The sequence below is a fragment of the Lepidochelys kempii genome, chromosome 1 (genome assembly GCF_965140265.1).
Source record: "Lepidochelys kempii isolate rLepKem1 chromosome 1, rLepKem1.hap2, whole genome shotgun sequence".
Lineage (NCBI taxonomy): Eukaryota > Metazoa > Chordata > Testudines > Cheloniidae > Lepidochelys > Lepidochelys kempii.
This window is the reverse complement of record NC_133256.1, coordinates 321241910-321269375: the sequence shown is the minus strand read 5'-3', so window position 1 is coordinate 321269375 and position 27466 is coordinate 321241910. Positions and strand designations below refer to the sequence as shown.

At 40.4% G+C, this 27466-nt stretch overlaps 1 protein-coding gene across 1 annotated transcript in view; it reads right to left on the bottom strand.

The window, feature by feature from the left end:
* CELSR1 (cadherin EGF LAG seven-pass G-type receptor 1) overlaps positions 1-27466 on the bottom strand; it is a 265440-nt gene that overhangs the window by 4939 nt on the left and 233035 nt on the right. Inside the window, exons 21-33 of the mRNA XM_073328377.1 lie at positions 25965-26166; positions 25438-25605; positions 22929-23055; positions 20259-20459; positions 14508-14682; positions 11135-11247; positions 10524-10603; positions 8520-8646; positions 6301-6426; positions 3962-4098; positions 3464-3567; positions 2272-2439; positions 475-717 (exon numbers count right to left, since the gene is read on the bottom strand). Of these exons, the coding sequence (XP_073184478.1) occupies positions 475-717; positions 2272-2439; positions 3464-3567; positions 3962-4098; positions 6301-6426; positions 8520-8646; positions 10524-10603; positions 11135-11247; positions 14508-14682; positions 20259-20459; positions 22929-23055; positions 25438-25605; positions 25965-26166 (1971 nt within the window). The remainder of the gene's footprint in view (positions 1-474; positions 718-2271; positions 2440-3463; positions 3568-3961; positions 4099-6300; positions 6427-8519; positions 8647-10523; positions 10604-11134; positions 11248-14507; positions 14683-20258; positions 20460-22928; positions 23056-25437; positions 25606-25964; positions 26167-27466) is intronic.

Sequence of the window (27466 nt, the reverse complement as noted above, 5' to 3'; positions counted from 1 at the left end):
AGGGGTTTTAATTATGTTGGTAATTTTATTTAATCGAACAAATGCAAAAGCAACATTTACCTTTTATTAGGCAGATTGTTTCAAGTTTGCCACCATTATTCCATGTTAAAATAAAAAGTTTAGACCCATCCAAAAACAGTCCCTACAGTTATTGCCCCTCCACAGACCTCTCTGGTTACACAGACTTAAGCCAATTTGAATTATGCCCCTACAGAGCAATCATATTCTGCAAGAACATGAATGGTGCTGATGGCCAACCCTGCCCATGCCTGCCTCTGGCCAAGTTTGTTGCAGCTTGCTAGAGAAGTCAGTAGGCTGAAGGGAATGAACGGGAATTTGGCAAATTCCCCACTTTTCTAACGTGGCAACAGAGGCCTTCAGCTGGGATCTCTGAGTTACCGTCACAGAATCTACAAAACTTTTCACTTAATCTCTCATTTGTTTCTTTCTAATGCACTGGGTTGGCTGACTTACCTTTCCTCTGTTCCGGGTGCTGGTTATTCTGCTGTTGTATAGGTTTATTCTCTTTCTGTTGCCCTTCATTCTCATTTTCTCGAGGTGCTTCATTGCTGTGGTTCACTTGATTTTCCCTATGAAGCTCTACATTAACCTTTGTCTCCACTTTCAGTTTCTGCTTCCCACCTGGATCCTCCCCATCGCTTGTTGTTACACACTCTGTGGGCCAATAGGGTTTCACATGATTGGATATAGAATCAACTGCAATGCAAAAAAACACATTGGCTCGAAAACCACCCTTCAGCAAAAGGTGAGGTTCTTTCCTCCAGTCCTGCTCAACTAGTCCTATTCTCTGCAACAGTTTCAGTGGAACAGTCATTTGCAGCAGACCATTTCTAAAGATTAGCTAGGCCAGCCTTTTGCTGGAGGGCTCTATCCTGCCAGTTAAATACTGTCCTAGTTGGTGGCAGTGTGCTGGTACATTGCCCCAGGTGGAGCTCAGAGAGGAATTCTGTTTCCCCAAGGCAGAATTATTCCTGGAGCAACCTGTCACAGAGTGGGAGCAGCAGCAGCAGCATACTCTTCATCCCTTATGTGCCTGACTAGCTCTACTGGCCAGCAGTGCATAGGGGGTGGGAGCACATCCCCTTGCACCCTCCCTCATTGTCCAGCAGTGGAGCACAATCTGGTCCTTAAACTGGAATGGCTCTATAATGTTCTTTCCAGAAGATTAACCTTTCCATGAAGGAATCTTATAATTGTGCATTTCTTTGATAAGAAAAAGGAGATATCTCGTGCAGCCTTACAGCAGCATGTTTCCTAGGAACTCAGAAGTTGCCCTGTATGCCTGAGGCTAATAAAAGCAAACGTTGGGATAGCTCGCTAAACTGAAAATGCACAATGCTGAACAAACGCTGTGATGGAAGCACCTACCATTGTCAAGGTATTATTATAAAGAGCTAAATTTAAAGCCATCATTGTCAATTCAGCCATAACCCAAGTTGCTACAATAATGAATGGATTTGTAGAAAACACTCTCTAACCCAAAACTTGCTCCAAGGCTGGGCTGAGTTTCAATCACATCAGTTTATATTTGTGGGAAAATGGTAGCAATTTTGGTTGAATTTTACTCTGGGTTTGTTTGAATGTAAAAATCAAAAGGGAACTGAAAACCTGTATGGGATGAAGCAAGGGAAAGTGAATGAACACCAGAGAGCCAAAACCCACTGAGTTTTGTCTGACCATATCAGTCTCTCTGTATCTTCAAAGAGTCACAGAGGGACACGGTGCACAGAATGTTCACGTGACTGATACCAAGTGTTAATTTCAAACCTTTCAGTTCCATGCCCTCCCCTGACCCCAGGAAATCTCCATTATTCTATTGTATTGGGGGGGGAGGAATGTTGCAGGTGTTCCTTTTTTTCCCAAATTGCCACGCTCTTTTATTGCCGCCTCTTCCTGCCTCCCTCTGCTGATATTTAGATAGCTGTGTAGTGCTATTTCCAGTGACATTTGTGGAGAGAAACAGTCTGCAGGGTCCCTCTGCAATGCTAACAGCTATGCTGCATTGGTACGCTAAGTAGCTGGTGCACACTTGCTCAAGTGTCCTTTGTTCTTGCATTCATTCACCACAGGGGACAAATCCTCTGAGCTTGAGGAAACAAGGATCTCTTAGATATCACCACCAATAAGAAAACAGGGATTCAAAACAGCTTTAGCTGTACACTATCCTGGTCAATTCCATGCATCCACTACTCAATTAATTTTATAATATGGGAAAGAAATCTATTCCTACAGCATGAGCAGCTGCTTTACCTTTAGGAGTGCTGTGGATTGGGCCGCGTTCATTGTTTTTGGAAGTGGCTGTGTTCCATTTTTTCTCTGTTTCAATCCCATCTTCCTCACTCTCTGATGAATGGGAGGAAGCGTAAGAGCTGCTATGTTCATCAAGAGACAACTCGCTGTCAGAATCAGAATCATGTTCTGTGCAAGTGGAGGAGGCAAAAAACATAGGGATTAGAACCTGAAAGGCAGTTGTGGAAATCTACATGCCAAATGAATGGAGTGAAAGAAAACCACTGTAGGCTCCCAGATACTGTGGTGATGGGCACTTTAGAATGCTTATGCCTACACAGCCCAGCCAGTCAGATGAGATTAGATTATTAGTGCAGCAGTCTTCAGCTGAGGAAATCAAGTGAAACAAAATTGCACAGTACAGCTAACTGGATAGGATACTTTAACAATTTATATGGTTTAGTGTCCACTATTGTTGCTCCTGTAACTGTTGCTAAAATTTAAATGTGTTTAAACGTGTGAGAAGAAGAGAGTGACTGAAGTTCATTTGTTGGATAATTGCTATGTACACACAGTGGCTGGAGAGCACAATTCTCGCTGCTATTCAATGTGCAAAATAGTCATCTGGCGCCATCTTGGTCAAAGCAACACATACACCCTCCAACATAAAGCACCAAGAAGACATAGAAACAGAAAACTGAAAAGCATGCTTACAACGCTAAACTGCAACAATATATTTGTCCAGATCCAAAATATAAACAATATGAAACTGAGACACACTTCCTACTTTACTGGAAAAAAATACAAAGTAGTAAAAGGAAGCCACTTCCTCAAACTTTCAACCAGTAAGAAATTTCCATCTGAAAAGCAAGGAAGAAAAACTGTGCATAACTTTGTGAGAAAGGAAAGAGAATGCACAAACCATCACACAATTTGTGGTAACCTGCCATCAAATCAGAAATAGATCCTAATACAAAATAGACACATGATATTTCTACTATGAAACCATGTCCCAGATAAAGATACTCAATAACTATGGCAACACCTTTATATCTTGTCATGCCAGTACAGCTATTTAAATTGAGAGTGAAACACAGTAAGATGGAAAGGTTACTACATTAATTATAGGATCTTTTTGAAGAAAGTATCTTTATTAAGCTGAGGAGGAAGAAATGCACACGTGGTTCTAAGCAATTCTCCAAAAAGCTCTTACCATTGGATTTTGATGGATTCCTATGAAAAATGGAGGAATCTGCTTCTGTCTGACCAGCCCTTGCTTGGCTTGAGGACCCACTGAGCTTCTGAGCAGCCTCATCCCTAAAAAATGGGGAAGCAACATTTTTGGTCAACATGCTAGTCTTAGTGACAAGACAGAAATACAGAGACCACCCTAAATCTCCATTATGCACTGTCAAATTTAACATTTTAACAGGCAAGCTGTACAGGACTAATAGCAAAAATACTTCTAGTATTTCATTTTAATTATAGTTTGAATTGCCCACTAAAGTTGCATGCAAATGAGAAATACATAAAGGAAGATGAAAAGATAACAACTGCATAAAGAGAATTGCTAAGGAACAGGACAGGTTTCTCATCTCACTAGTAGCATTTGAACTAAAACATTAGTTGGTTTTGGTTAGTTTTTTTCTCACAAAAGCAATGAGAAGGGAAAAATAAAGGCCTGAAAGCCATGCACCCACCACCCGATTACCTGAGAATGTAAGCAAGGTAGCTATTGTGGCTCTTGGCTGACCTGATGGTGCTTTCTAGGGAGACTGTGGATTCACCAATATTTGTGCGATACATATTTGGCTCCTCTATATATGTGTTGTTACAGTTCAGAGATCGCTGAGGAAAAAAGTAGTAGTAGTGAATGATAACCAATAAACAAACATCTCTCCTTCAGCTGCCCCCAGAATGGCTACACAGCAGAGGAACGTCTAAGTACATGAACCCCCAGACTGCACATTTTGAGTAGGAACTGCGTCCCCCCACTGCAAACAATGTCTCTCAGCTCCCGAGCATCACCGTTTGAGTGGCCTGAGCACAGGACTGGGAATGAGACACTCCAGAGATGTAATCCCAGCTCTGACACAGGCTTCTTCCCTGGCCACTGACAAGTCACACAGCATCTGATTTTCAGAAGTGCATCACAAACTCAGCTCCCATTGACTTTCTTTTCTCTTTTTATAAGTCCTTATACGCGCTCATTACCGCAGTATCTGAGCACCTTCCAGCAGTGCATTAAGCAACGTGACTAACATCTGTCATGTGTGATTCAATCTCTTTCTCATCCTCTCCCCAGCAGGAGAATTCTGCGTTCAGTGGAGTGGTTTGGTTTAGCAGGGCAGGTTGGTTATTTATGTATATGCTGCTTGGTGTTTATCAGAGGAGGCAGATTTAAGAAGTGCACCTGGCTTTTGAAAGGGAAGGTAGTAACGGTTGTGATGACCCTTAGCATTTGTGGGAGTTTGTCTCAGTCACAGACCAGCCCCTGAGAAAGCTCAGAAAGCTTTACCCTGACTGTAGAATTTTCTTGTGCCTGAGGAAGAGAGTAGTTGACCACAGTCCTTATCCTAGAGATTCAGGTGATCATCTAAATATTGTGGGCCCAAGCCAATGAGCACGTTGGTGATACGGACCATGAGCTTAAACTTTACTTGATATTCGATGAGAAGTCAGTGTAGGAAGCAGAGGACAGGTATGGTGTGTTCGCAGTAGCCTGTGTTGCACTGCAATGTTCTATCCTAGTTGGAATTTCCTAGGTGCTGAAGCTTTCTGCCCAGGTATAACATGTTACTTTAGTCCAGCCAAGAGGTGACAAAGGCATGAATAAATGAGGCCAGGTCTTCATCTGCCAAGCTGGGACTAAGTCTCCTAGCCAACTGGAGATGGTAGAAAGCATTACTAGCAGGTGCTTTTATGGGAGAGCTTAATATCAGCAAGGAATCCAAGAATACCCCTAAACTATGGACTGAATTGACCAATTGTGGGTGTGTACTTTCAACCAAAGGAGGCTGTATTGTGGCTGCAAACTACTCAGAATGCTTTCTTTTGCCCATCAGCATCACCTCTGTGTTACTGCAGTTCTGTTTAAAGAACCTGCTGTTCTTTATCTATGAGCTGAACTCGTCCAAGCACTGGCCATCTTGATGCTAGTGGTAGGATCATAGGTAGTGAAGGATAAGCGGAGCTGCGTGTCATCTGTATATTGAGTCCATGTCATCTCACTAGTTCACCTAATGGCTGCATATAAATGTCGAGTAGGGCAGGAGAGAGAATTGATTCTTGTTGGGACTCCACATGGAAGGGGGTCTAGTGGCAGAGGTAAAGTTTTCCATTAACCCTCTCTGTGGGCAACTGTGACTGCTCAACACTTTTGAGAATCAGATATTTAATCTCCCTGCCGCAGTTTCTCACCTGTATAATGAAGATAATAAAAGCTACCTCCCAGGGAACTAAGTAACGGTCTTGTAAGTAGGAACATGAAAAGTGCCAAGCAATAATTACTCAGAACAAATCTTTACATATTACCTTATGGGGGAAACTGTAAACAAGAATCTTTTTATAAACAAGGAATTGCTTTTACTTACGTGAAAATATTGCAATATAATTTCAGTGGCAGCTAGCTATTCTACTTAACAGCTTTCAACCACCACTTATACAAGTTAACATTTTACAAACTGGGCAGAAAACTGCTGATAAATAATCAGTTTAGAATAAGGTGCACAACCACAGTTAACAGACATTGCCTTTACTTTCAACTTTGTGGGAATAAAAAAAGAAGTCCTTAGTAAAAAGCCATGCCACTAGTATTTGCAAAGTCTTGTGCAAATAGCTAATAGCTTCATGATGCTCCATTTTACTTGAAGAAAATAATTTCCTTTTCCCAAAAGTTTTCATTTCTGTTTTAAAATGAAAAGGCTTTCAGTGAATCACTCAAAACAGGGAGAAAGAATTAATTTTGTTATGGACAAGTTAGTTAAAATTATACGTGTGGGTGGCTGACAACTATAAACAAGAAAACGTTTTTCCAAGTCGACCTCTTACAGTTAGTAATGTAGCTCTTGTTGTAGTAGAGTCATCTGGAAGGGGTTTCTTTCCAGTTAAAGTATTCTTCAAGTGCTTCCTGACTTCTTTATTAAAAACGCAGTGGAAGAAGAAAATGAAGAGCCCCTGGATTATTAGACATAGAGAGAAAAATAATCTAAGATAAATGCATGATTTATTACTACTGGATTAAAAATACAACTGGAAATTAGTGAACGGCCTTTTTCAAACCAGCTTTTAATTCCAGCGTACGGTACATGCTTTTAATGGCAATGACTGACCACAACAGCATTAAACACTTACTGTCCTTAGTGAACTGATAATGGTCAATCCCTCAGGGATTCATGCTTTTCCACCAGCTACTTGTATTACCACAAAAAGACTGGGAAAACACAAACACAATTTTCCTCTGAGAAGTCCACGATGCATCTCAGAGGATGGTTGTTAGCACCCTTGTAGTTTGGGAGGGAAACATTCTATTCAAATGTGCACAAGAGAGTTCAGGTCGAATGGTTCAGGATATTGCAGGGTGCTTTTGTGTTGTACCAACATTAATATTTTTGAGTTTGTACACTGGGTATGGGTCCAAATCCTGAAAGGTACATTGGAACTCATCAAAATATCATAGACAGCAGTGGAAGCCTTGGGAATAGCAGAAGTGGGCCACTTCTGTGCTAGATCCCCTTAAAAACACTGGAGAGAGAGAGGAGAGAGAGAGAGCGCTCTGCAAACCCTCTAAAACAGGAGCTGCGGAGGAGTGTTAAGGGTGGGGTTGAGACCATGTGCTAACAGGTGTTATATTCCTCTGAACCAGCAGTTACTCCTACATTCAGCCTCTTTGCAGATTATTCATACTCCTGGCAGGAACACTGTAATCTATGGGCTGCTTTTGTAGCATGTGTGTGTTTGTTTTGGGTTTATTCGGTGCAGCTGCCAAATTTGTTATTTATTTAGGTTGCAGGTGTACTGCTTTGAACTCATCATTCATGAAATTACAGCAGCACCAATGTCCCAAGATGCCTGTGTTTCATGATTTCAGACAAATCAACTGAGGTAGACTAATATTAAGCTTAAGGCGTGCTCTCTCTAAGCATTCAATCAAATTAGTCGTATCTGACATTAGCTCATTGGGATTACTCATTAATGAAATTCACATAAAATATATCTTTAAAAAAAAAAAAAAGTTCAAAGAAAGCAATGATGTGAAACATTATGTAGCACTGTGACTCTCCAGGCAAGGTAAGTCTCTTATTTTCTTCCCTCTGAACTTATGTTGTATTTAACATCATTTTACTTTAGAATTTTTGTTCAGGTTTGTGAAAGGATTTACATCTCCAGTAACTGGATTTATTTCCATACAGACCAGCTGTAACACAGGCAATGGCACTGTCAGCATCCCCCAGGCTGGCCCACAAATGTGCCTCCACCCTGAGCTGAAGGAACCACCTTGAGAGGAAAGCAGGGACCATGACCCCTTTACTGAGCCTGACAACCAGGGTACCCCATTTCTGATGATGGTTTTTGTACTGTGGATACCTGTCCATTCATTCATTTCACACAGGCCAACAAGACGCAATCGACTTTTGGTCACTACCATCCTGGACCAAATTCAAATAGTGACTGGATTCTGAATCCCATTACTATCTCCTCACCAGGCCCCTATTGATCAGCTGGGGTGTGTGCTAGGACCTTCAACCTCTTAACAGCTTCTCTAACATAAATGAAAGTCATCTTCTCCATTTGTCTTTCCTACAGTAAATTCAATTGTAAGCTGTCCACATGGCGTGGAAAACCACAACTTCTTGCTACTGCTAGCAAGAACGCCAGTGTTAACGCAGAAGAGACCATAACTAGAGTTTATTTGACAGTCTCAGGCAGAAGGTTGTGTCTGAGGTAAACCATTTCCTTTTATTAGTGGTGAAATTGCCCACCATGAATTCCACTAGCAGTACATCCGGAACCACTGAGAGAATAGAAAGCTCCATTTATTGAAGGGTGTGATAGTTCCGCCCTTTGCGATAAAGGGGGTGGAAACTGCACCTAGGACCTTCCATCGTCTTCATTTGGAAACTCAGTTTTAAAAGGTAGCTGCTCTGGCTTGATACTGGATTTAATGGATTTTCCCTGTTAATGGAGCAGCACTGCAGGGAGATGGCTGTTCAATATGCAGCATTTTCTAGATCTGAAGAGGTACAGTAACTTAATGTTATATAACTTACTTGTAAGCAGCTGAAGATGGCAAAGAGATAATGGAATGTCATGACATCACTATTCACTGCCATCAACCCCAGTAACCATGTGGCACTGATCAGCAGCAGGAGGAGGAAAGCAGTTCGCAGCCCGGAGCTAAAGTAAATACACAAAGTTAATTGCATTAAGGCAGAAAAATAATAAAATAATACAATCTAACACCCCATATGCCAGCTATAATTTTTAATGCACTTTGCTCTTAGAATGCACATTCACTATACAGGGCACAGATCCTGGCTTGGAGCAGCAGCATGGCCCAGTGAACTGTTTATGGGTCTAGGTGACAGAAATGCCAGAACCTTAATTCTGGCTCTGTCAATGACTCACTGTGATCTTGCACAAGTCATTTAATCTTTTGGTGCCTCAGTTTCCCTATCTGTAAAATTGGGCTAATAATGCCAGCTGATGTACCTCACTGGGTTACTGGAGTTAATTAGTTAATGTCTGTGAAGCACTTTGACAAATAAAGTGGTCAATAAGCACCAAGTAATAATTCTCTCTCCTGGCACAGAGAGATAGTTCCTAGATCCACAATTTGCTGCAGAAAGGAGGGATTGAGGCTGGAGCTGCATGGCTCTTACACAATCTCAGCTCTGAAGTTTGGTGCTGCGAGCAGCATGATGCTCCGGTTGGCATTACTTTCCAAAAGTTTCCCATGGTTCAGTGCCACAACTAGCAGATCTCATAAGTGAGGATGTTCAGAGGCCACATTCCTCAAGGCAGTATTATTAGCAGCTGGGGAAATGTTAAATGAGTTGCCCACGGCCATGGCTGAGTCAGGAATAGAACAGGGAGATAAGCGTCTGGATATCCTAGTGACTGGGCAGGCCCTTTCTGAATGTTTGAACAGAAAGAATTCAGTAGCTCCTGATTCCGAGAACTACTCTCAAGCTACTCAGACCTTAGACCATTCAAACAAACATGTTAGAAGTCCACTTTCCTTGACACTCTGCTGTTTGTTTACTTCTTGAATTTCTTCCCCATGGACAATAAAATCAGTAAAGTCTGCTTTAGTTCTGTTTGTCAGTTTCACTTTCAGGTTCTCCTATCTGAGCACAATGTTGCAAGGTTTGGATTGCAGATATTCCAGGAAGTATTTATTTGTTTAGAAATACTATTTTCACTTACATTTAAAAAAACTATGGAGATAGTTCTATTGTTAAAGGCTTGTTTTTATAGAATATAGATTCTGGGACAAATATGACCTTCCATTATATGGCAATTAGACACTCTTCACTTAAGGAGATTAAAAAACAAAACAAAGCAAACGATAACTTTTAAAGAAATCACTTTTTTTCTTATTGTTTCTAAAACTGCTCACCAGTCCATGTGTTCAAGGAACAGTTAGTGGATGCCTTGGGAAATCTCATATAGTTTATTAATTTGAAAAACGGGGCTGTCTAACCACTAGCTAATCACATTATAGTTCACAGGTAAATTACAAGCTTTGGGTAAAACATGACTTAAATGGAAACAGTCTATCACAGAGCCAGGAAACTCAGCAAGTTTCAGCATGTGGAATTTCTGACTCAGACCATCTCAAATGGCGGTGAGGAGAACATATCCTTCTGTGGATTGGGATGGACATGTTGCCTCAAAAGACCTTTGCCAAAACAGCAGCAGGAAAGAGCACTCCTGGAGGCACACCTATAAATCTGATGGTGCATGAGGAAGAAAGGGAGAACTCTCTGGGCCTCATGTCTTCCCCTTCCATGCCTTGCTATATCCCCACCAAAGATGCAGAGCCCCTAGTCCATGGAGGGGTTTCTACAGAGCCCAGGAGTGGGGTTGGGGAGAAAGGATGGCACACTGGTTCAGCCTCTTCTGCCCAGCACAAACTGCCCCTGTTTGTACAGCATTCTGCTTCTTTCCCCACCCTCTACAGTTCTCTTTATAGAGGACATGATCTGTCTCTTTATTATTCCTGGTCAGGGATCTTCTCACCAGTTTTTGAGCCTTGACTGCAAACTTACATGACTCCAGTTTTTTCAAATGAGCGTTGTCTTCGTCTGCATGATGCTTTCACTGCTAGTATAAAGATGACCGTGTTGATCTGAAAGGGAAATGTAAATAACACAAAGTAGATCTTTCTTCCTGAACTTATCAGAGCTTGTGTTTCACTGACAATGGAATTTTTTTTAACATCAAAAGTCTTCAGTGCCAAGAGCTTTTCTCTTGTTGTTAGGGGTTTCTTCATATTGCCAAACTGACTGAGCTTTGAGCCAATGACCATTAGCAACCTTCTTGGGATACTATGCTACTGAGTTTGCATTAATACAAATCTGATAAGACAGCCCTAAACAATGAGTTTAAATGAAACTCTCATCAGGGGGTAGGAAAAAGTAGAAAACATGGGCCTGACCATGTAACCTTTACTCATACAATCAGTCCTTTCTCATGCAAGTAGGTCCATTGATTTCAATGGGAGTACTCATGTGAACTGCACTTACTTTCACAAGGGATTCTAGATTGGATACAACAGTTTCACATTTAAATAAGATTATGAATAGATAGTGATCAAACAAAAATAAAAAGACAGTAACAGAGAACAGTCAGCGCAAGATGCAAACTCCACAATACTTACGACCACAACGATCACAATAGGGCCTGCAAAACTCCAGATAAGGGTATCATGAACAGAAAGCCAGCAGAAGTCAGGGTTCCCATAGCCCTGTGGGTCCAGACCCACAGCAAGACCTAAATCACAAAACAGAAAGAAAAGGATAACAGGGAAAATTAATGATGATCACTGTAGGATCGGGATGTTTATACCATGCCTAATCAATCACAAGATTTTAGAATCAATCCGAGTGATGAACAACGATAACGTGGTTAATAAGAAATTCCAGAAATAGAAAACAACACTTACACTTTTCCAAAGTCTAAACATAAAACCAACCATCATTCCATATTAAATACTACTCCCAATTCTTCCGCTGACCAATACGAAGTTGGACCATATAAAACCTATAATAAATGTGTGTGCCACAATAATTCAGTTTCAATTAATTTTATATAGCAGGATTAAGAGAGAGTAACAAAGCATTTAGGGTGAGAGACATTTTGAGAAATTTCAATAAGTCAGTGCCCCATAATGACATACATAATTATTTCTCTTATAAACCAAACAGATATGAAAGTCTCAACCTAAGAGATCCTCCTTTAGCAGTGGCTTGAAACCAAATATTGTAGTTTCATGGGTAAGTAAAGCAATTCCTTCTTTTCTTAAAAAAAAACCAAAAAAACGCAACAACCTTGTGTTAGTGCTTATGAATGAGAGCTCTAGAAAATGGAGACATTTTTTCACAGAACAGGTTACAGCCTGGGCAGAAGCAGCGTAATCTACTTCAATCCTGGCCTGGGGAAGCCATCTCTAGGACAGTCCCTATGCCCATACAGTCCTTAGTCTCTTTGCTCAGAGCACCTACAGTGATGCCAAATGTGGTGGTAGATTTTGCAATGTTGACACTTGTCCATGTAGAAATGGCTGAGACCATCAACTTATTTTCTGTACAACACTGCACAGCTATTCCTTCTTAACGATGCAGAAATTTATCCCAGAGAGGCACTTGACAGATATTATAAGGAAGATGACTATTGCACATTATATTATTTGGGAGTCAGGAAGATGGTAATTGCAATACCTTTAGGTCCTGATTCAACAAGGCATTTAAGCATGATAACCTCATTCACTTATATGAGAGTACTTGTGCACATAGTCCAATACATTCATAAATAATTCACTGAAAGGGGCCTTAATGCTTTGATGAAAAGTCACTGAGTAGGGTAGAGGGAAGGTAGCTGTATTTCACCCTGCCTATTTAAAGTTTGGCCCAAAGCCAACGTTCACATCTGGTACAGGCCTTCCAGGCTATGAAAATTCATCTGTGGCTGTTTGGCAAAGGGATATTGGATCTGTTTCCTCTGAAGTATGGACTTGAGATGGGACTGCCTCCTCTCCCTCTCACTATAATTGGTTTTTGCACCACAGTCTTTAGCAGTCACCACCCAGAAAGAATTAGCCATAAATGATTAAAGGTCCGTAAAATATTTTATACAGCTGTAATTCTGCAGACACAGACTCAGTGCTCAGGACTCAATCCTGCCATTAGTGGGGCTTTAACCACAATTTGGCCAAACATCTGGCTCTAAGATTACAGTAAAAGTGATTTCACTTTCCAAATCCCATCCTATAATCCTCTAAGTGAATGGGGCTAGCTTTGGCTCTCTCAGGAACACTGTTCAACTACTACTGAAATCAATGATAAATTAAAAGGGTACATCATCTGAGGGTAGGATTGAGCCCATAGAATTTAATACAGGTGGCACAGAATCTTTCTTAAAATTTCTCAGTTCAGTAATATTCAGCTGGCATGACAAGGGTTGCCACGCTATCTACAGAACCCTCCAGCCCAGCCCACAAAACCTCTCTGTGCACTGTGCTGCCCTTCCACTTGTGCAGCAGAACTTTTCTAATATAGATATGTTAGTGCTGTTAATTAACTCAGGCGATTAACAAAAAAATGAATCGTGATTAAAAAAATTAATCGCAATTAATCGCAGTTTTAATCATACTGTTAAACAACAGAATCCCAATTGAAATGTATTAAATATTTGTGGATGTTTTTCTACATTTTCAAATATATTGATTTCAATTACAACACAGAATACTGAGTATATATACAGTGCTCACTTTATATTATTATTTTTTATTACAAATATTTGCACTCTAAAAATGCTAAACAAAAGAAATAGTCTTTTTCAATTCACCTCATACAAGTACTGTAGTAGCAATCTCTTTATTGTGAAAGTGCAACTTACAAATGTAGATTTTTTGTTACATAACTGCACTCCAAAACACAATAATGTAAAGCCTACAAGTCCACTCAGTCCTACTTCTTATTCAGCCAATTGCTAAGAGAAACAAGTTCGTTTATGGGAGATAACGCTGCCAGCTTCTTATTTACAATGTCACCTGAAAGTGAGAACAGGATTTCACATGGCACTTTTGTAGCCGGCATTACAAGGTATTTACGTGCCCCTTCATGCTTTGGCCACCATTTCAGAGAACATGCTTCCATGCTGATGACACTAGTTAAAAAAATAATGTGTTAATTAAATTTTGACTGAACTCCTTGGGGGAAAATAGTATGTCTCTTGCTCTGTTTAACCCGCATTCTGCCATGTATTTCATGTTATAGCAGTCTCAGATGATGACCCACCACATGTTGTTCATTTTAAGAACACTTTCACGGCATGCATGCATGTCCTCTGGAATGGTGGTTGAAGCATGAAGGACATATGAATCTTTAGTGCATCTGACACGTAAATATCTTGCAATGCTGGCTACAACAGTGTCATGTGAACGTCTGTTTTCACTTTCAGGTGACATTGTAAACAAGTAGTGGGCAGCATTATCTCCTGCAAATGCAAACAAACTTGTTTGTCTTAGCAATTGGCTGACCAAGAAGTAGGACTGAGTGGACTTGTAGGCTCTAAAGTTTTACATTGTTTTATTTTTGAAAGCATAATTCTACATTTGTAAGTTCAACTTTCTATCGCAGCTGTTCTATCGCAGTGTAGACATAACCTTAGTCTACCAGCATAGGACGAGCAAAATCTCTCTAACCTACAGAGTAAGTAATTACAATACAATGTTACTTCCGAGTGCTTTCAATACATCTTGATTTGATCTGAATTCAAATATGTTTTTACCGCTGTAAATATCAGAAAATTACTTTCATTAGGGCAAGCAGCATTCATTGTGCTGATTTGTCTAGTTCAGTCTGATGTCTTCTTGTTTGCTGGTGGTTATTGCCCTGATTCAGGAAAGCACTTAAGCGCCACTGACTACAACAGAAGTTAAGCACATGCTTTAATGCTGTCCTAAATAGAGGGGGAGGGGAAAGGAATGAAGTTGTTTTGCCTTTTCAGCTTTGGTGACCTACTTCCCCTACCTGTTATAATAGCAGGAATCCCCCAACCAACGACATAGTAGAACCTCATATGTCCAAAATTGATGTTCCTCACTTCAGTCAGCATGCGGTAGATGTGGAGCTGTTCCACAAACATCCAGGCAAAGGTGCTCATGTAGAAGTAGTGCAGGAGGATGGCTATCACAGTGCACACAAACTGGGGAAGGGAAAAGAACACTGAGATTACAGCTGCTCCTGCTGAACCAACGACCCTTGCAACACACACAAGACTGGATATTCACTAGATGTTAAAGAAAATATTAATAAGTCTTTGAAAAAAACTGTACATTAAAATTGATTTAATTATTTTGTCATAGTCTTAAGAGCTTTAAGGAAAGTGAGTTTGTAAGCCTTTATTTTTAGATTGTGTGGCCTGCATGTGGTCTGACTGTTGAGAATTACATATTTCAGTCTAAAATTCTTTCAGTTATTAAACCCCCACCCCTAGGACTCTTTTCTGAAGTTAATTTCTTTGTGCGTATTTGCTGTACCTTTGATGGCTTGGGCCATTCTAACACACTCACCTTGTTCTGTGTGCAACACTTAACAATTTAACAAGAAAACAGCATTTTTGCAGAAGCAAGGCATGGAGTCTCCACTACTTTTAATAGTTTAAGATTCACAAAACCAAGATGGAAGCCAAGAGGCAAAAAGTTTCTTAGCAAGGCTGCTGATTGCAACCTCTGACTTTTGGTTCCATTTCACAGTCTGAGGGATCATATAGATCGTCCTCCTGACAATGTAACACATACACAATGGCAAAGAGTCAGATGGATTCAACAAAGCAGGCTTAGCTGCCACATGAACATCCGATGCAGTGAGCTGTAGCTCACGAAAGCTTATGCGCAAATAAATGTGTTAGTCTCTAAGGTGCCACAAGTACTCCTTTTCTTTTTGCGGATACAGACTAACACGGCTGCTACTCTGATAACTACAAATGGTACATTAGGGCTTTATGGGGCTGACTGATCCCTATCCTGAAGCCAATCTACAACTAAAAGCCCCCAAGACATCTACATAGGTTCTACATATACTTCCCTAATCCCCATAAGCCCTGAGAACCTTCTAATAGTGCCTTAAGTGATGTGGCTAACATCTGCCACGTGAAGTTCATTCTCTCTCACATCCTCTCCCCAGGGGGAGGATTGTGTGTGCAGTGGAGTGTTTTGTTTTGGTAGGGTTTTGTTATGGTTTTGTTTTTTTTAATGTACATGCTGCTGTGTGTTTATACTAGAGCAGTCCAGGCGGAAGAAGTGCGCCTTGCACAGGAGTGGAAGGTGATGAAGTTTGTGATGGTTCTGGGTTCCTGTGGGAGTTCATCCCTCAGGCTTGGACTGGCCCCTGAGAAAGCTCCACCTCTGCACTAATGAGCTTTACCCAGGTGGTAAAAAGTTCCATTATGCCTGAGGAATGCAGTTACTGGCCACAGTCTTCATCCTAGAGCCTTATGCGATCTAAGCACTTGTAAACATTAAGTCTCACCTCTCTCCGAGGCACTGTCTCCTCAGTTAAAGGTACATAAACCTAATAAGTAGAAGGAAAAAATACCTCATGCTAGGGCCAGCACTAGATTAATGCACTACTAAAGGACCACTTAGCCCTAAGGTGAATTCCAAAGGATCTTGGATACCATAGCTAATTTTCCAACGGTGTAACAATTGGGGTCTAAGCAGGCCTACCCCAATTGCAGTTCAATTTTTGGAAGATGGGTGAAAGTTTATAGAATGAATAACAACTCAAAATGATAGAAAGAGTACGGTTAAGTATGAACTAAAAAGGGCCACTGATCTGAACCAAGACTAGACTAAGGTAATAGTTTGAAACTAGATAATGATGGACAAAATTGGGATATTGGTAATTAGGCTAATTGGTGGTGTAGATAATGAGTAGATGGTCTATTCCACCCATTATACCCCTTTCTGAACCCTTAAAAAAAGACTTCAAAGAACAAAAACATGGATGCTTGGGGGATTCCCTTGGGACTGGCTAACAGGCTGTTGCTGCACTCCTGAAACTCTGCCCATTGCTGGTGAACCTCAAGGATCTTCGGAGACATCCAGACCCTCAACTGGGTTGTGAAGATGCCTGACCATCACCAGCAATGATCACAGATTGATACATGTGAGATCTAGCTCTGTTCAATCTAAGAAGGACTCATGAAAGTGAGAGATCTGCCAAGACTAGCCAGATGATGTCCCAGACTGGGCAAGTAAGTCCCAGAGCAACATCCATCATGGATGAGCTGCTAACCCAGAGCATGCGTCCATGACCGACCAGCCACCCTGAGCCTGTGAATTTACAGAAAGCTGTATTCTCCCCCCACCTTTGCTGTCCTATTTTTCCTCCCCCTTTTTTCTGTCTGTTTTGCCAAAAGTGGGAATAATCATAAGAACCCAGAGCTGAGTTAAAAATCCAACAACAGAACTAACACCTTCTTCCCTCCTAAGAAGGGGTATTTGATAAAACAAGGGACTCTACCCGATATCCTTTGGAAAGTTTTGATTAAGATTGGTTTGCATAACCACTCAATTTTAATTTCAAAACGCTTTATGCTTTGTTTTGGATTCTTTCTATTCTGTACATCACAATCAATACATTTTCAGATTCTGGCATGACCTTTCTAACTTGTTTGACATGGGTCTAAGTAGGCCAAAGTCTCTGTACTCAGAACCCTGAAGCAAGTTTAACTGTTCATGTTGGATAGTGACAGGGTCAGGATAACACTTTTGACTCTCTCTTTTATCCCTCACATCAAATTCCATCAAATTTAATACACCAAGTCCTGCTGAAAGTTTAGCCCTCAAAATAAAAATTCTTTTGCTATATTAACAAAGGTATGGTTCTTTATGCTTCCACTGGCAAATATCTGTGCAGGCTGCAGCACTGAAACTCTGCCTTTTTCAGGTAAGGAACAGAGAAAATAAATCATTGTCTGTTTATCAATAGTCCACAGGGGATTAAAAACCTCTCCCTGAAATGTGATTGTTCATTTACAGAAACCCATAAAAGCCAGGCCCAGTGCCAGCCCCTTAGTATTATTTGTGCTCCAACATTCTTTTTCATTTTGTGTTCATCAGTGCATGACTCGTTAAACAACTCTCATTCCACACAGACAGATGAATAATTCCCTCAAACACACATAGCTTACAGTCCTCCCGGCTTCTTAAATTGACTGGGGAGGTTGTAAGGAGTGGCCTTGTATGATATAAAATGTATTCTCTAACTTAAAAAGACTTTTTAAAATGGCTTAAGGTTAAGGATATTACAGTAAATTATAGTAACCGAATCATGGAGAGGAAAATGAAAAGGGTGGTCATGTCCCTGACACAATGGACATTGCAGTATGAAAATGCCAGGAAGTAATACTGATGGTATTAACAATGCTTCGGAATTACCTTGCTAAAAATGAGCTAGTCTACTTTTTTTATATCAATTAACTCGGCATTCAGTTTACAAAAAGTAATTGTAAATGGGGGGGGAGGGGTTCTAGTGGGGTCCTGCAGGGATTTGTTATCTGTTCTTGGCCCACTGCTGTTCAATATCTGTATCAATGATCTAGAAGAAAATATAAAAACATTGTTAGTAAAATTTGTAGATGACACAAAAATTGGTGGAGTGGTAAATAATGATAGGGAAAGGTCAGTTATACAGACCCATCTGGATCACTTGGGTAAGGGGCTTATCTGAGCAACATGCATTATAATACAGCCAAATGCAAGGTCACAATTCTAGGAATAAAAACTGTAGGTCACACTTGCAATGGGAGACAGGAATGCAGTGATTGGTCCAGCTTTGAGCAGGGGGTTGGATTAGATGACCTCCTGAGGTCCCTTCCAACCCTGATATTCTATGATTCTATGACACTGGAAAGGACTTGGCAGTAATGGAAGATAACCAACTGAACATGAATTCCCAGTGTGATAAATTTAATAATAAATTAATTAATTAATAATAATAAAAAGGCCAACACAATTCTTGGATGTATAAGCCAGGAAATATGAAGTAAGAGGAGGGAAGTCGTATTACCTCTGTATATGGTATTAGTGATACCACTATTAAAGAATAGTGTGTCCAGCTCTGGCATCCACACTTTTAAAAGGGATGTTGAAAAACTGTAAAGGATTCAGTAAGGAGCTACAAGAATTATTTGAGGTCTGAGAAAACATGCCTCATATAGCGAGAAATTCAAGAAGCTCAATCTATTTTGTTTATCCGTAAGAAGTGACTTGATCATGATCTGGAAGCATCTAAAGGCGGAAGAGATTTCTGACAGTAGATACATTTTTAATTTAGCAGAAAATGTATAATAAGATGCAATTGCTGGAGGCTGAAACTAGACATATTTATGCTAGGTGCAAATTTTTAATGGCGAGGGTACTTTGTAACCACTTACTTAGGGATATGATAGAGAATCTACCACCTGAAGTCTTTAAATCAAGACCACATATCTTTCTAAAATATATGCTACAGTCCTAACGGAACTTATGGGCTTGATGCAGAAAGTACTGGATTGAAGCTCTTTAGCCTGTATTATGCAAGAGATCAGACTAGATGATCACAATGGACCCTTCTAGTCTTCAAATCTACATGTCTTTTGCATTTCTCTCCCCTTGGACAATGAAAAAATCAATGCAATCAGCTTCACTTGTGTTTATAGCTACCTTCTCTCTCAAGTTACTTATCTGGGATTTAGAGTAAAGGCTGTTTAAAGATATGTCTAACAGAACATTCAAATAATATTTACGAAACATTTCTAATGGTCTAAATTGTAAAAGCTTGTTTGTATGATTTTATATTCTTTTCACTGCAACTCCATGCCCCATCTGTACATTGGCTGTTTACGCAGACTACTAGTTCTCTGGTCCAGGAACCTTTCCTTTTGCCTGTATGCACGGAACCCAGTACATTTTGGATGCCATTAATAAATAATAATAATTGCTACATAAAAATGGCTACAAATGAGGCACTGATTATAAAACATGAAAATGTCATGCATATTGTATTTCCCACATTCACAGTTTCAATCCAGGTTGCGTTTCCCCATGCACACTGGCCGGTGCAAGAGAAGGCTGCACTAAGCTATAAAAATATTCATGCTATGCCAAAGCCAGAAACCACAGTGAATGGAAAGCACAGTGCTAGGCAATGGGTTTCCCTGTTGTGCCAGGAGGTAGCAAGCTACCTGTGCCAGGCAATCGGCTTCTCCAGCATGACCGGTGCCAGTGTGGGACATGCACACTGCTCTTGAGTGACATGCCTTTCGGCACTAGGAGCCGAACATGGGACATGGTGCTTGGTGACATGCCTTTCGGCACTAGGAGCTTCTGCGTGGGCTTCTAAAGGAGTCTGTTCTGCACAGTACTGGAGAGATAAAGTGAGGTAGAATGTTATCAGGCAGAACCAAAGGAGGAAATCAGTATGTTTGGGGTTCAATTCTTATGTCACATTTGCCCTTCGGGGGGCAGTTTTCATCTGTTACCTGGGGGAAAAAAATACCTTCCCTATCTAATGGGACAACTATTCTTCCCAATGAGTGGTGTATAAAAAGGTGTAGGCTTCATACAAATGAAACCTTCGTGCTCCCTCCAGCCCCCCCAAAAAAGAAAAAAGAAAAAGTGAAATAGATAACAAATGATCAAAACTTGCGGTGTGAACACTCTATTTACAGCTTTACACAAAGCTTCAGTCATTGAATGGCAGCTGGTATCCCAAAAGCACTGAACTGGCTCTTACCGGGTTTTCTGTCTGATTGATTCCAATAAGAAAGACCAATTCTGAGAAGAAAAGGGCAGCCACCAGGTTTTTGTGAATGCTGTGTAGGTTTGAACGCAGTGTTCGGATCAGAACTAGCAGTATGAAGGTCATCAGCAAAGCCACCAATGAGATGGATACAGTGGTGTAAGTGACTATCTTCAGAGGAAGCACCTCGCCATTCTGTGGAGTGACAGATTAAAAACATCTCTGTAAAGCTTTCCTTCTAATTATGTTTTTTGTCTGATGTTATTTCTTAGGAAAAAAATTTAACTTTTAGCTAATATCCAGGCAGAAAATTTACTACAGAACAGATGGAAGTGGGGACTCAACCTTTTGAGCATGAAGAAAATGTATCATAAACCCTGTTACATGTCGGGTAAAACTAGCTCACTCGGGGGATTAAAAATACAAAACCACCATTAAGTGAATTTCAAACTACCAAACCAGTTTTATTTTTGTCCTGATTTACAGCTTCCTGAAGAAAATCAGTGTTAACAGGAAATCAGTATGTGCCAAGCAAGAACCCCTCAAGATAGTAAATTAAAATCTAACTCTTTTCAAATTGGCAACTTCACAAGATCTATACTGTAGTTTTTCAACTGACAAGTGTTGTTTTGTGCACTGCGGAGCATACTGATCTGAATCTGGCCTCTGGATTTAAGTAAAACTGATGCTTAACTATAGATAACTACAGTACAATCATATTTAGAAAGATGAACATGAGTCTCTACTTCTATGACAACTGTAACTTCTTAGGTGGGAACTTGGAATTTTCATGAGCTTTGCATTAGTGGTTAGTTTGTCAAACTTGACTCTCTGTGGCACAAAGCAAAACAAGGCCGTCTTTATGTCCAAATCTTGCTTAGCTTCCTCCCATGAGTATTGCCAGCAAACAAACAAAGCAAGAAATTGGAATCAGGACATTACATTCCACAGATGGCGTTTCATCCAGAAAGATTGCAAGGGTTTTAACTAACTTTAACCGAGATGATCTTTTGTGCAGGGCAGAGGGCTCACAAATCTGCACTGAAAAATATGGGTCCCTATGGAGAGGGGGAAAAGGCTAACAAGATGCTCCCTTCCTCCCTTTAGCCATTTTCCCCTCTTCAAAAGATCATCAAGGCCCCCAGACTGACCAGGAGTAGGCAGGCATTAGACAGCACACACTCTTTACAGAGTAGGTTGTGCCTTGAGCAGCAGTAACTCTCCACTACATGCTTTGTGGCTCCTCTCTGCACACTCACAGAATGCAGCAGGACGTCATCACCAGTAACAGTGTGACTGCCAGTCTCGCTCTGCTGCTATGGCTTGGGGAGGGGGAGGCGAAGGCATAATGGGGTGGGGCATGGACGTAGGGCAATACAGAGTGGGTACACAGGGTGGAGAGCAAGGATCCAAATAATCACAAGACCTCCATTGCCTTTTTGGGCCTTGTTGCCTGCCCACTCTGGACCCTATCTGTCTTACAGACTGTGTGGGGAGAGTTACAGACACTCAAATTTCAGTGGAGCTGTTAAGTTTATGCATTTTTGTTCGTTCCCATTTACATATTTCTGGATGAGGGGAGCATGTGGACATTTCTACATAAGGACCACTCACATATCTATAAAGCGCAGCCACCTGTGGTGTGGGAAGAAGTCTTCATCCTTATCAGATTGATTAAAGCAAAGAAAAACATGTCTCATAGCGAGACACTCAAGGAGCTCAATCTATTTGGCTTAACAAAGAGAAGATTAAGGGATGACTTGATCACAGTCTATAAGCATCCACATGGGGAACAAATATTCAATATCTTGCTCTTCAGTCTATCAAACCAAGATACAACAAGATGCAATGACTGGAAGCTGTAGCTAGACAAATTCAGACTGGAAATAAGGTTTATATATTTAACAGTGAGGGTAATTAACCACTGGAACAATTTACCAAGGAGTTGTGGGGGATTCTCCATCCCTGGCAATTTTTAAATCAAAACTGGATGTTTTTCTAATAAAACAGGAATTATTCTGGGGCAGGCTTATGGCGTTTGTTATACAGGAGGTCAAACAGATCCTTCTGACCTTTAAATCTATGAATATATGGTCTGGAATAATTGCCACAGCTCCTCCACACAACCTATTTGGGGGTTCCCAAACATTGGCTCTGTATAAACACATGTGGGGACCCCTGTCCTGATTATCCTTGCTAGCTTTCTCCATATCCATCTATTAGGACAGCACAGAGCCCCCGGTCTGCAGTGTGCAAGAACCCCCAAGCCATGTGACTGCTACCCCATAGCTGGACTTTAGTGATGGAGAGGGCCTTGCACAGGCCCTCTACAGCCGAGCAGAGTTCAGCCCAAAGCAGCCTTTTTTGAACTGAGAAGGAGTCCCCCCTACCCATACAATATTCTAATCTGTAGTCTTGTGCATCAATTTTTAGTCCAGAACTACGTTTTTATGTCCATGTAATAAACTCAATGAAAATATGGACATAGGCCTCACTGCAGCAGCACTGGCAGGCACTACAAGAATACATCTCTGACATGCTGTTGGCTTTATTTGCAGGAGAAAGCAAAGAAGGAATTAACCAGTTGGGGAAAAGCTCTTAAATCATACCTGAAGCCTCTTAAAAACACCTTAGCCCAGCAGCTGCATGAGTGTGGCCACTCACCTCTCGTTTTGAAATGTCCATTAGGACTGCAAAGCTGGTCATGTGATTGCACTGGCAAGAAACATGGCTCTGATTTCTGGAAAAAAGCTCACACCCTTTGGAGGACCAGCCTCCAGACCCACCAACTCTGTTGAATGAAGAAAGCACAAGTAAAGTGATAAACTTTTATTGTTCTAGAGCATCCTTACATGACCACTTCCTCCTTTCACTCCTCACCCCATCAATGATATTAATCACTAATGCAGCTCTCAGTTTTAGATTAGTGGGAACAGCATCCTAGACAAAGTTGAACATTGGCAGCCTTCACCTGCATTGATTTACTGGGCCACTATCACCCTGAAATCTAGTCAGTTTCAAAAGCTGAGTCAGAAATGGTTTCAGATATAACATGCATCCCCTTTTCTTTTTGTCCAATTTTTGTGACAAAACAAAGTGATGTCACTTGTGCAAAGTAAACAAAGTGAAAATACCAAGAAATATATTTTCACCTTTAATTTCTCAGTCATCTTAGGTATTATTTCACCTATGATTGTTACAAGTATTTTCAAACAGAAGTGTGAGATTTTAAACTGTGTTCTTTTAAAATCAGATTGGAGAAAATATGACAAAACACAATATAGAGAACAATATTCTATATCGAGGGATATCCTGCACCAGCACCAGAGAGGAACAGATAACCCAGCAAAGCTTCCTAATTCCACCAGGTATAACTCCTCTGACTTCAGGGATGAATTTGTCCTGAAATCTATTACTCTAGTCTGTAAAAATTATGAACAACAAATATTACTGTATTCATTTCAAAGGCTTCTAATTAGACATTTTAACTGTTTTTTCCATTTGGCAATATAATATTTTAACTGTGTTTTTAAGATAACTAGACCCTTGAAACACAGTTAGCTTATTTAAAATTATTTTGTTACAAGAAATTATAAAGCCAACGAACAAAGTTGGTTTTTAACGGCAACTGTGAAGAAGCCACAAAATAGACTGAAGTACCAATGAAGTAGTCAGCAATAAAAGAGGCAAAGTATCAAACTATTTAAAACTATTGAGTTATTCTAACCCGTAATATTACTGAAAAACTTTACAAACATAGGAATTGTCATTCTCTTTTATGAGCTATTCACAGAAACAATTGTTTAAGGTGTCAAGAAATTGCTTCTCTAAACTTAATTACTGCTGTATTAGATTTTCATTGCCCCTTAGAGCTCTCTTGAAAAATGCACACTTGGTATGTTTTTCCTGAAAAAGAGACTATGATAATCCTATTAGTATATTTGTAATCTCATGATTTGGGACTTTCATTTTTTATATTTATATATTCATTTTAATACATCAGAATTATGAAATGCTGAATGAGTAGTTAACTCTTAACACAAAATGTTCATTCCTTTTTCCCACACCCTTAAAAATATTTCAAAGAGGATTGCTCTTCATATTTTCACAACGTTGTAGAATCCCAAAATGCTTACACAACGTAATATTGTTCATAGCATTCTCTGTATCTTTAAGGAATATTTGTGTTTTCAACTTTCCTCTTTATCAAATATGAAAGACTAGACTAGACTGAGAATATTTCTCCTTATTCTCCCTACTACTTCCTTCCATGAAAGTCAGACACAGAAACTGCTGCTTGATCATGATGGGCTGAAAGATGGAATGGGAAGGGTCAAAGGTTCCATAATAGACACTTCCCTTCCCACTCACTCACACATCCCTTTTATTTTTCACTAAAACAAAGACAAATAAGCAATAGTTTATTGGAGGAAAGATAAGTTACTAGTAACTAGCACAATTGTCCTTGTGATCAACTTTTTATTTCAAAATGATATTTTGAGGTTAGATTGTGGTGTATGTAATTCAGTTTAAAATTTGTAATCTCATCAACTGTTTAAGAACCACATTTCCACTTGTTCTTGTATGAAGAAAAGCTAGCTGCTATAATTGTACTTATATATAGCCAAATTGGGCTTGGTCATGCCACAGAGAGTATGGGAAGGCACAGGGAGTCTTCTCTGCTTTGCGCCCCTTCAATTGCAAGGACTGGAGGATGGAACAATAGGCAAGGAACCCAGCAAGCAAATCCTAACAGAGATTTCCTTCCCAGAGCTCCCAAGCAGGAACTTTAACACAAGAGGGGAAAGCTCACTCAGAGTTTGTAAAATCACTGGCTTTCCTGAGGCTCATATTTCACTGTGATAAGATATTGCAGAAAGTTACATATCCTGCAGTGAGAGTTTGTTAGAAAGCCACATTTTTAGAGGATCATCCTTTTGTTCTCAGGAGTTATTCTAATTACTTGTATATTGATCATGCTTAGAGGGATTCTATGAGCAGTTCACAGATGTGTATAAAGTTTACCTTAAGCTGCCTACACGAACAAACTAAGAACAAAATGTTCATGTTCTTCTTGTACAGTGCCTCCTTCTCAGCCTGAACTTCTGAAACCTGCACTGCAATGGCCTGGCCTGACTCCCTCCCAAAATATTAAAGAAGTCACCAAACATACATGATTGAGTGGTTCCAGAACACACAGACTGGCTTAGTTCTCTCCTCTGTTTCCAGCATGGCATATTCAAGTATAATGGGCTTTTCCAGGAGGTTTGGTACAGGTTCCCCATCACTATGAATGGTGGTGCTCACTATGGGTGTGTTAATGATGGGTCGATTAGGTAACCTGTGGAAATAAAGCAAAGCTGCAAAAAGATTTCAATGTTAAAATACAACAGCCCAATTTTGCAGCTACCGCAAATATGTGTCGTAATCAAGGAGTTGTCATGGCTGCACAATCAGAAGTATTTACATTTCTCAAACCTAGCATTGCTGATCTGGTTGTTCTCACACAACAGTCTACGGTCTCAAATATCTAGAACAAGAGAAGGACGGCTCTGCAAACAATTACTTTTACACTAACAAATGGATGATAGCTGATAGCTGAGAAGTATAATTGTAACATAATAGCACCACTGACCACCTAGCATTCAAAGCAAGTCAGAAGGATTCTATGAGCAGTTCACAGATGTGTATAAAATTTACCTTAAGCTTCTTCTGTCAGGATCATAGTGCTCAGGTAAAAGTTGTCCTAGAGATCGATATATAATCACCATAGCAACAGCATACTGGTTAGACTCATCTGGGTGTCGCTTCTTTCTCTTTGTAAATGCATTCTCAGGGTTTAAAATACCATTATCCGTCTTAGAGGACATTTTTTGGTTTGATGGCTTCATTGTAGGTGCCACTACAAAATCAATACAAACATTCAAGCCTAACTCTTTCACCGTAAGTCTGGGCTACCATTTTAACAGATGTTTACAGTTCGTTACCTATGTTAACATTCGCGCCCAGGTAACTTTAGATGCACAGCACTGAGGACACTTTTGATACCATGTTTCAGAATACTTTATATGACTATATTGCATACTATATAATCATACAATTGAAAATCAAATAACAACTGAACCATCTTTCTATCTAGTGTGACAGGATCGGGCCAGATGGCTACAGGAGAGTAATAGAAGGCAGATATATTAGCCCCAGGTTAAGTAGGTCCCTTTCCTGGGGAAAGGTAACAGGGAAGGTTCTAGAACAATCAGGAACCTTCTGGAGACAATTATGACAGACAGGCTGATTAGAACACCTGCAGCCAATCAAGAAGCTGCTAGAATCAATTAAGGCAGGCTAATCAGGGCACCTGGGTTTAAAAAGGAGCTCACTTCAGTTTGTGGTGTGCGTGTAAGGAGCTGGGAGCAAGAGGCACTAGGAGCTGAGAGTGAGAACGCGGACTGTTGGAGGACTGAGGAGTACAAGCATTATCAGACACCAGGAGGAAGGTCCTATGGTGAGGATAAAGAAGGTGTTGGGAGGAGGCCATGGGGAAGTAGCCCAGGGAGTTGTAGCTGTCGCACAGCTGTTCGAGGAGGCACTCTAGACAGCTGCATTCCACAGGGCCCTGGGCTGGAACCCGGAGTAGAGGGCGGGCCTGGGTTCCCCCCAAACCTCCCAACTCCTGGTCAGACAGACACAGGAGGAGTTGACCTGGACTGTGGGCTCATGAAAACTGCCAGACTAAGGGCTGCTGTGAAGCTCCAAGGTGAGCAAATCCGCCAACAAGATCCACCAAGGTAGAGGAAGAACTTTGTCACACTAGTTAGAATATGAGCAGTTCTGGGGCTAAAACAGGCACATACATTTAAATAAGATGTGCAATTTAAGGAGAAATATTAAAACCCATGTATATTATCCTTCTTATACTGCATGTACCAAGCAAGATTTACAGTACATTGTGTGCCTTTTCTGAGTGCAACAGTAATGGGCCACAGAGTTTTTACTTTAAATTGGCACCTCCACATGATCTTCAAATTTTGGTAGTATCTCTTAACGCCATTTGCTTTCCTCTTACAGAAAAGAGACAGATCACATAAATATATTACTTATAAGAAAAATCTTCATTACGAATGTATTACCTTATATATTATTTATATTATACTGATATATTTTTATACTGAGGATACTCAGCCATATATAACGTTTGACACTTT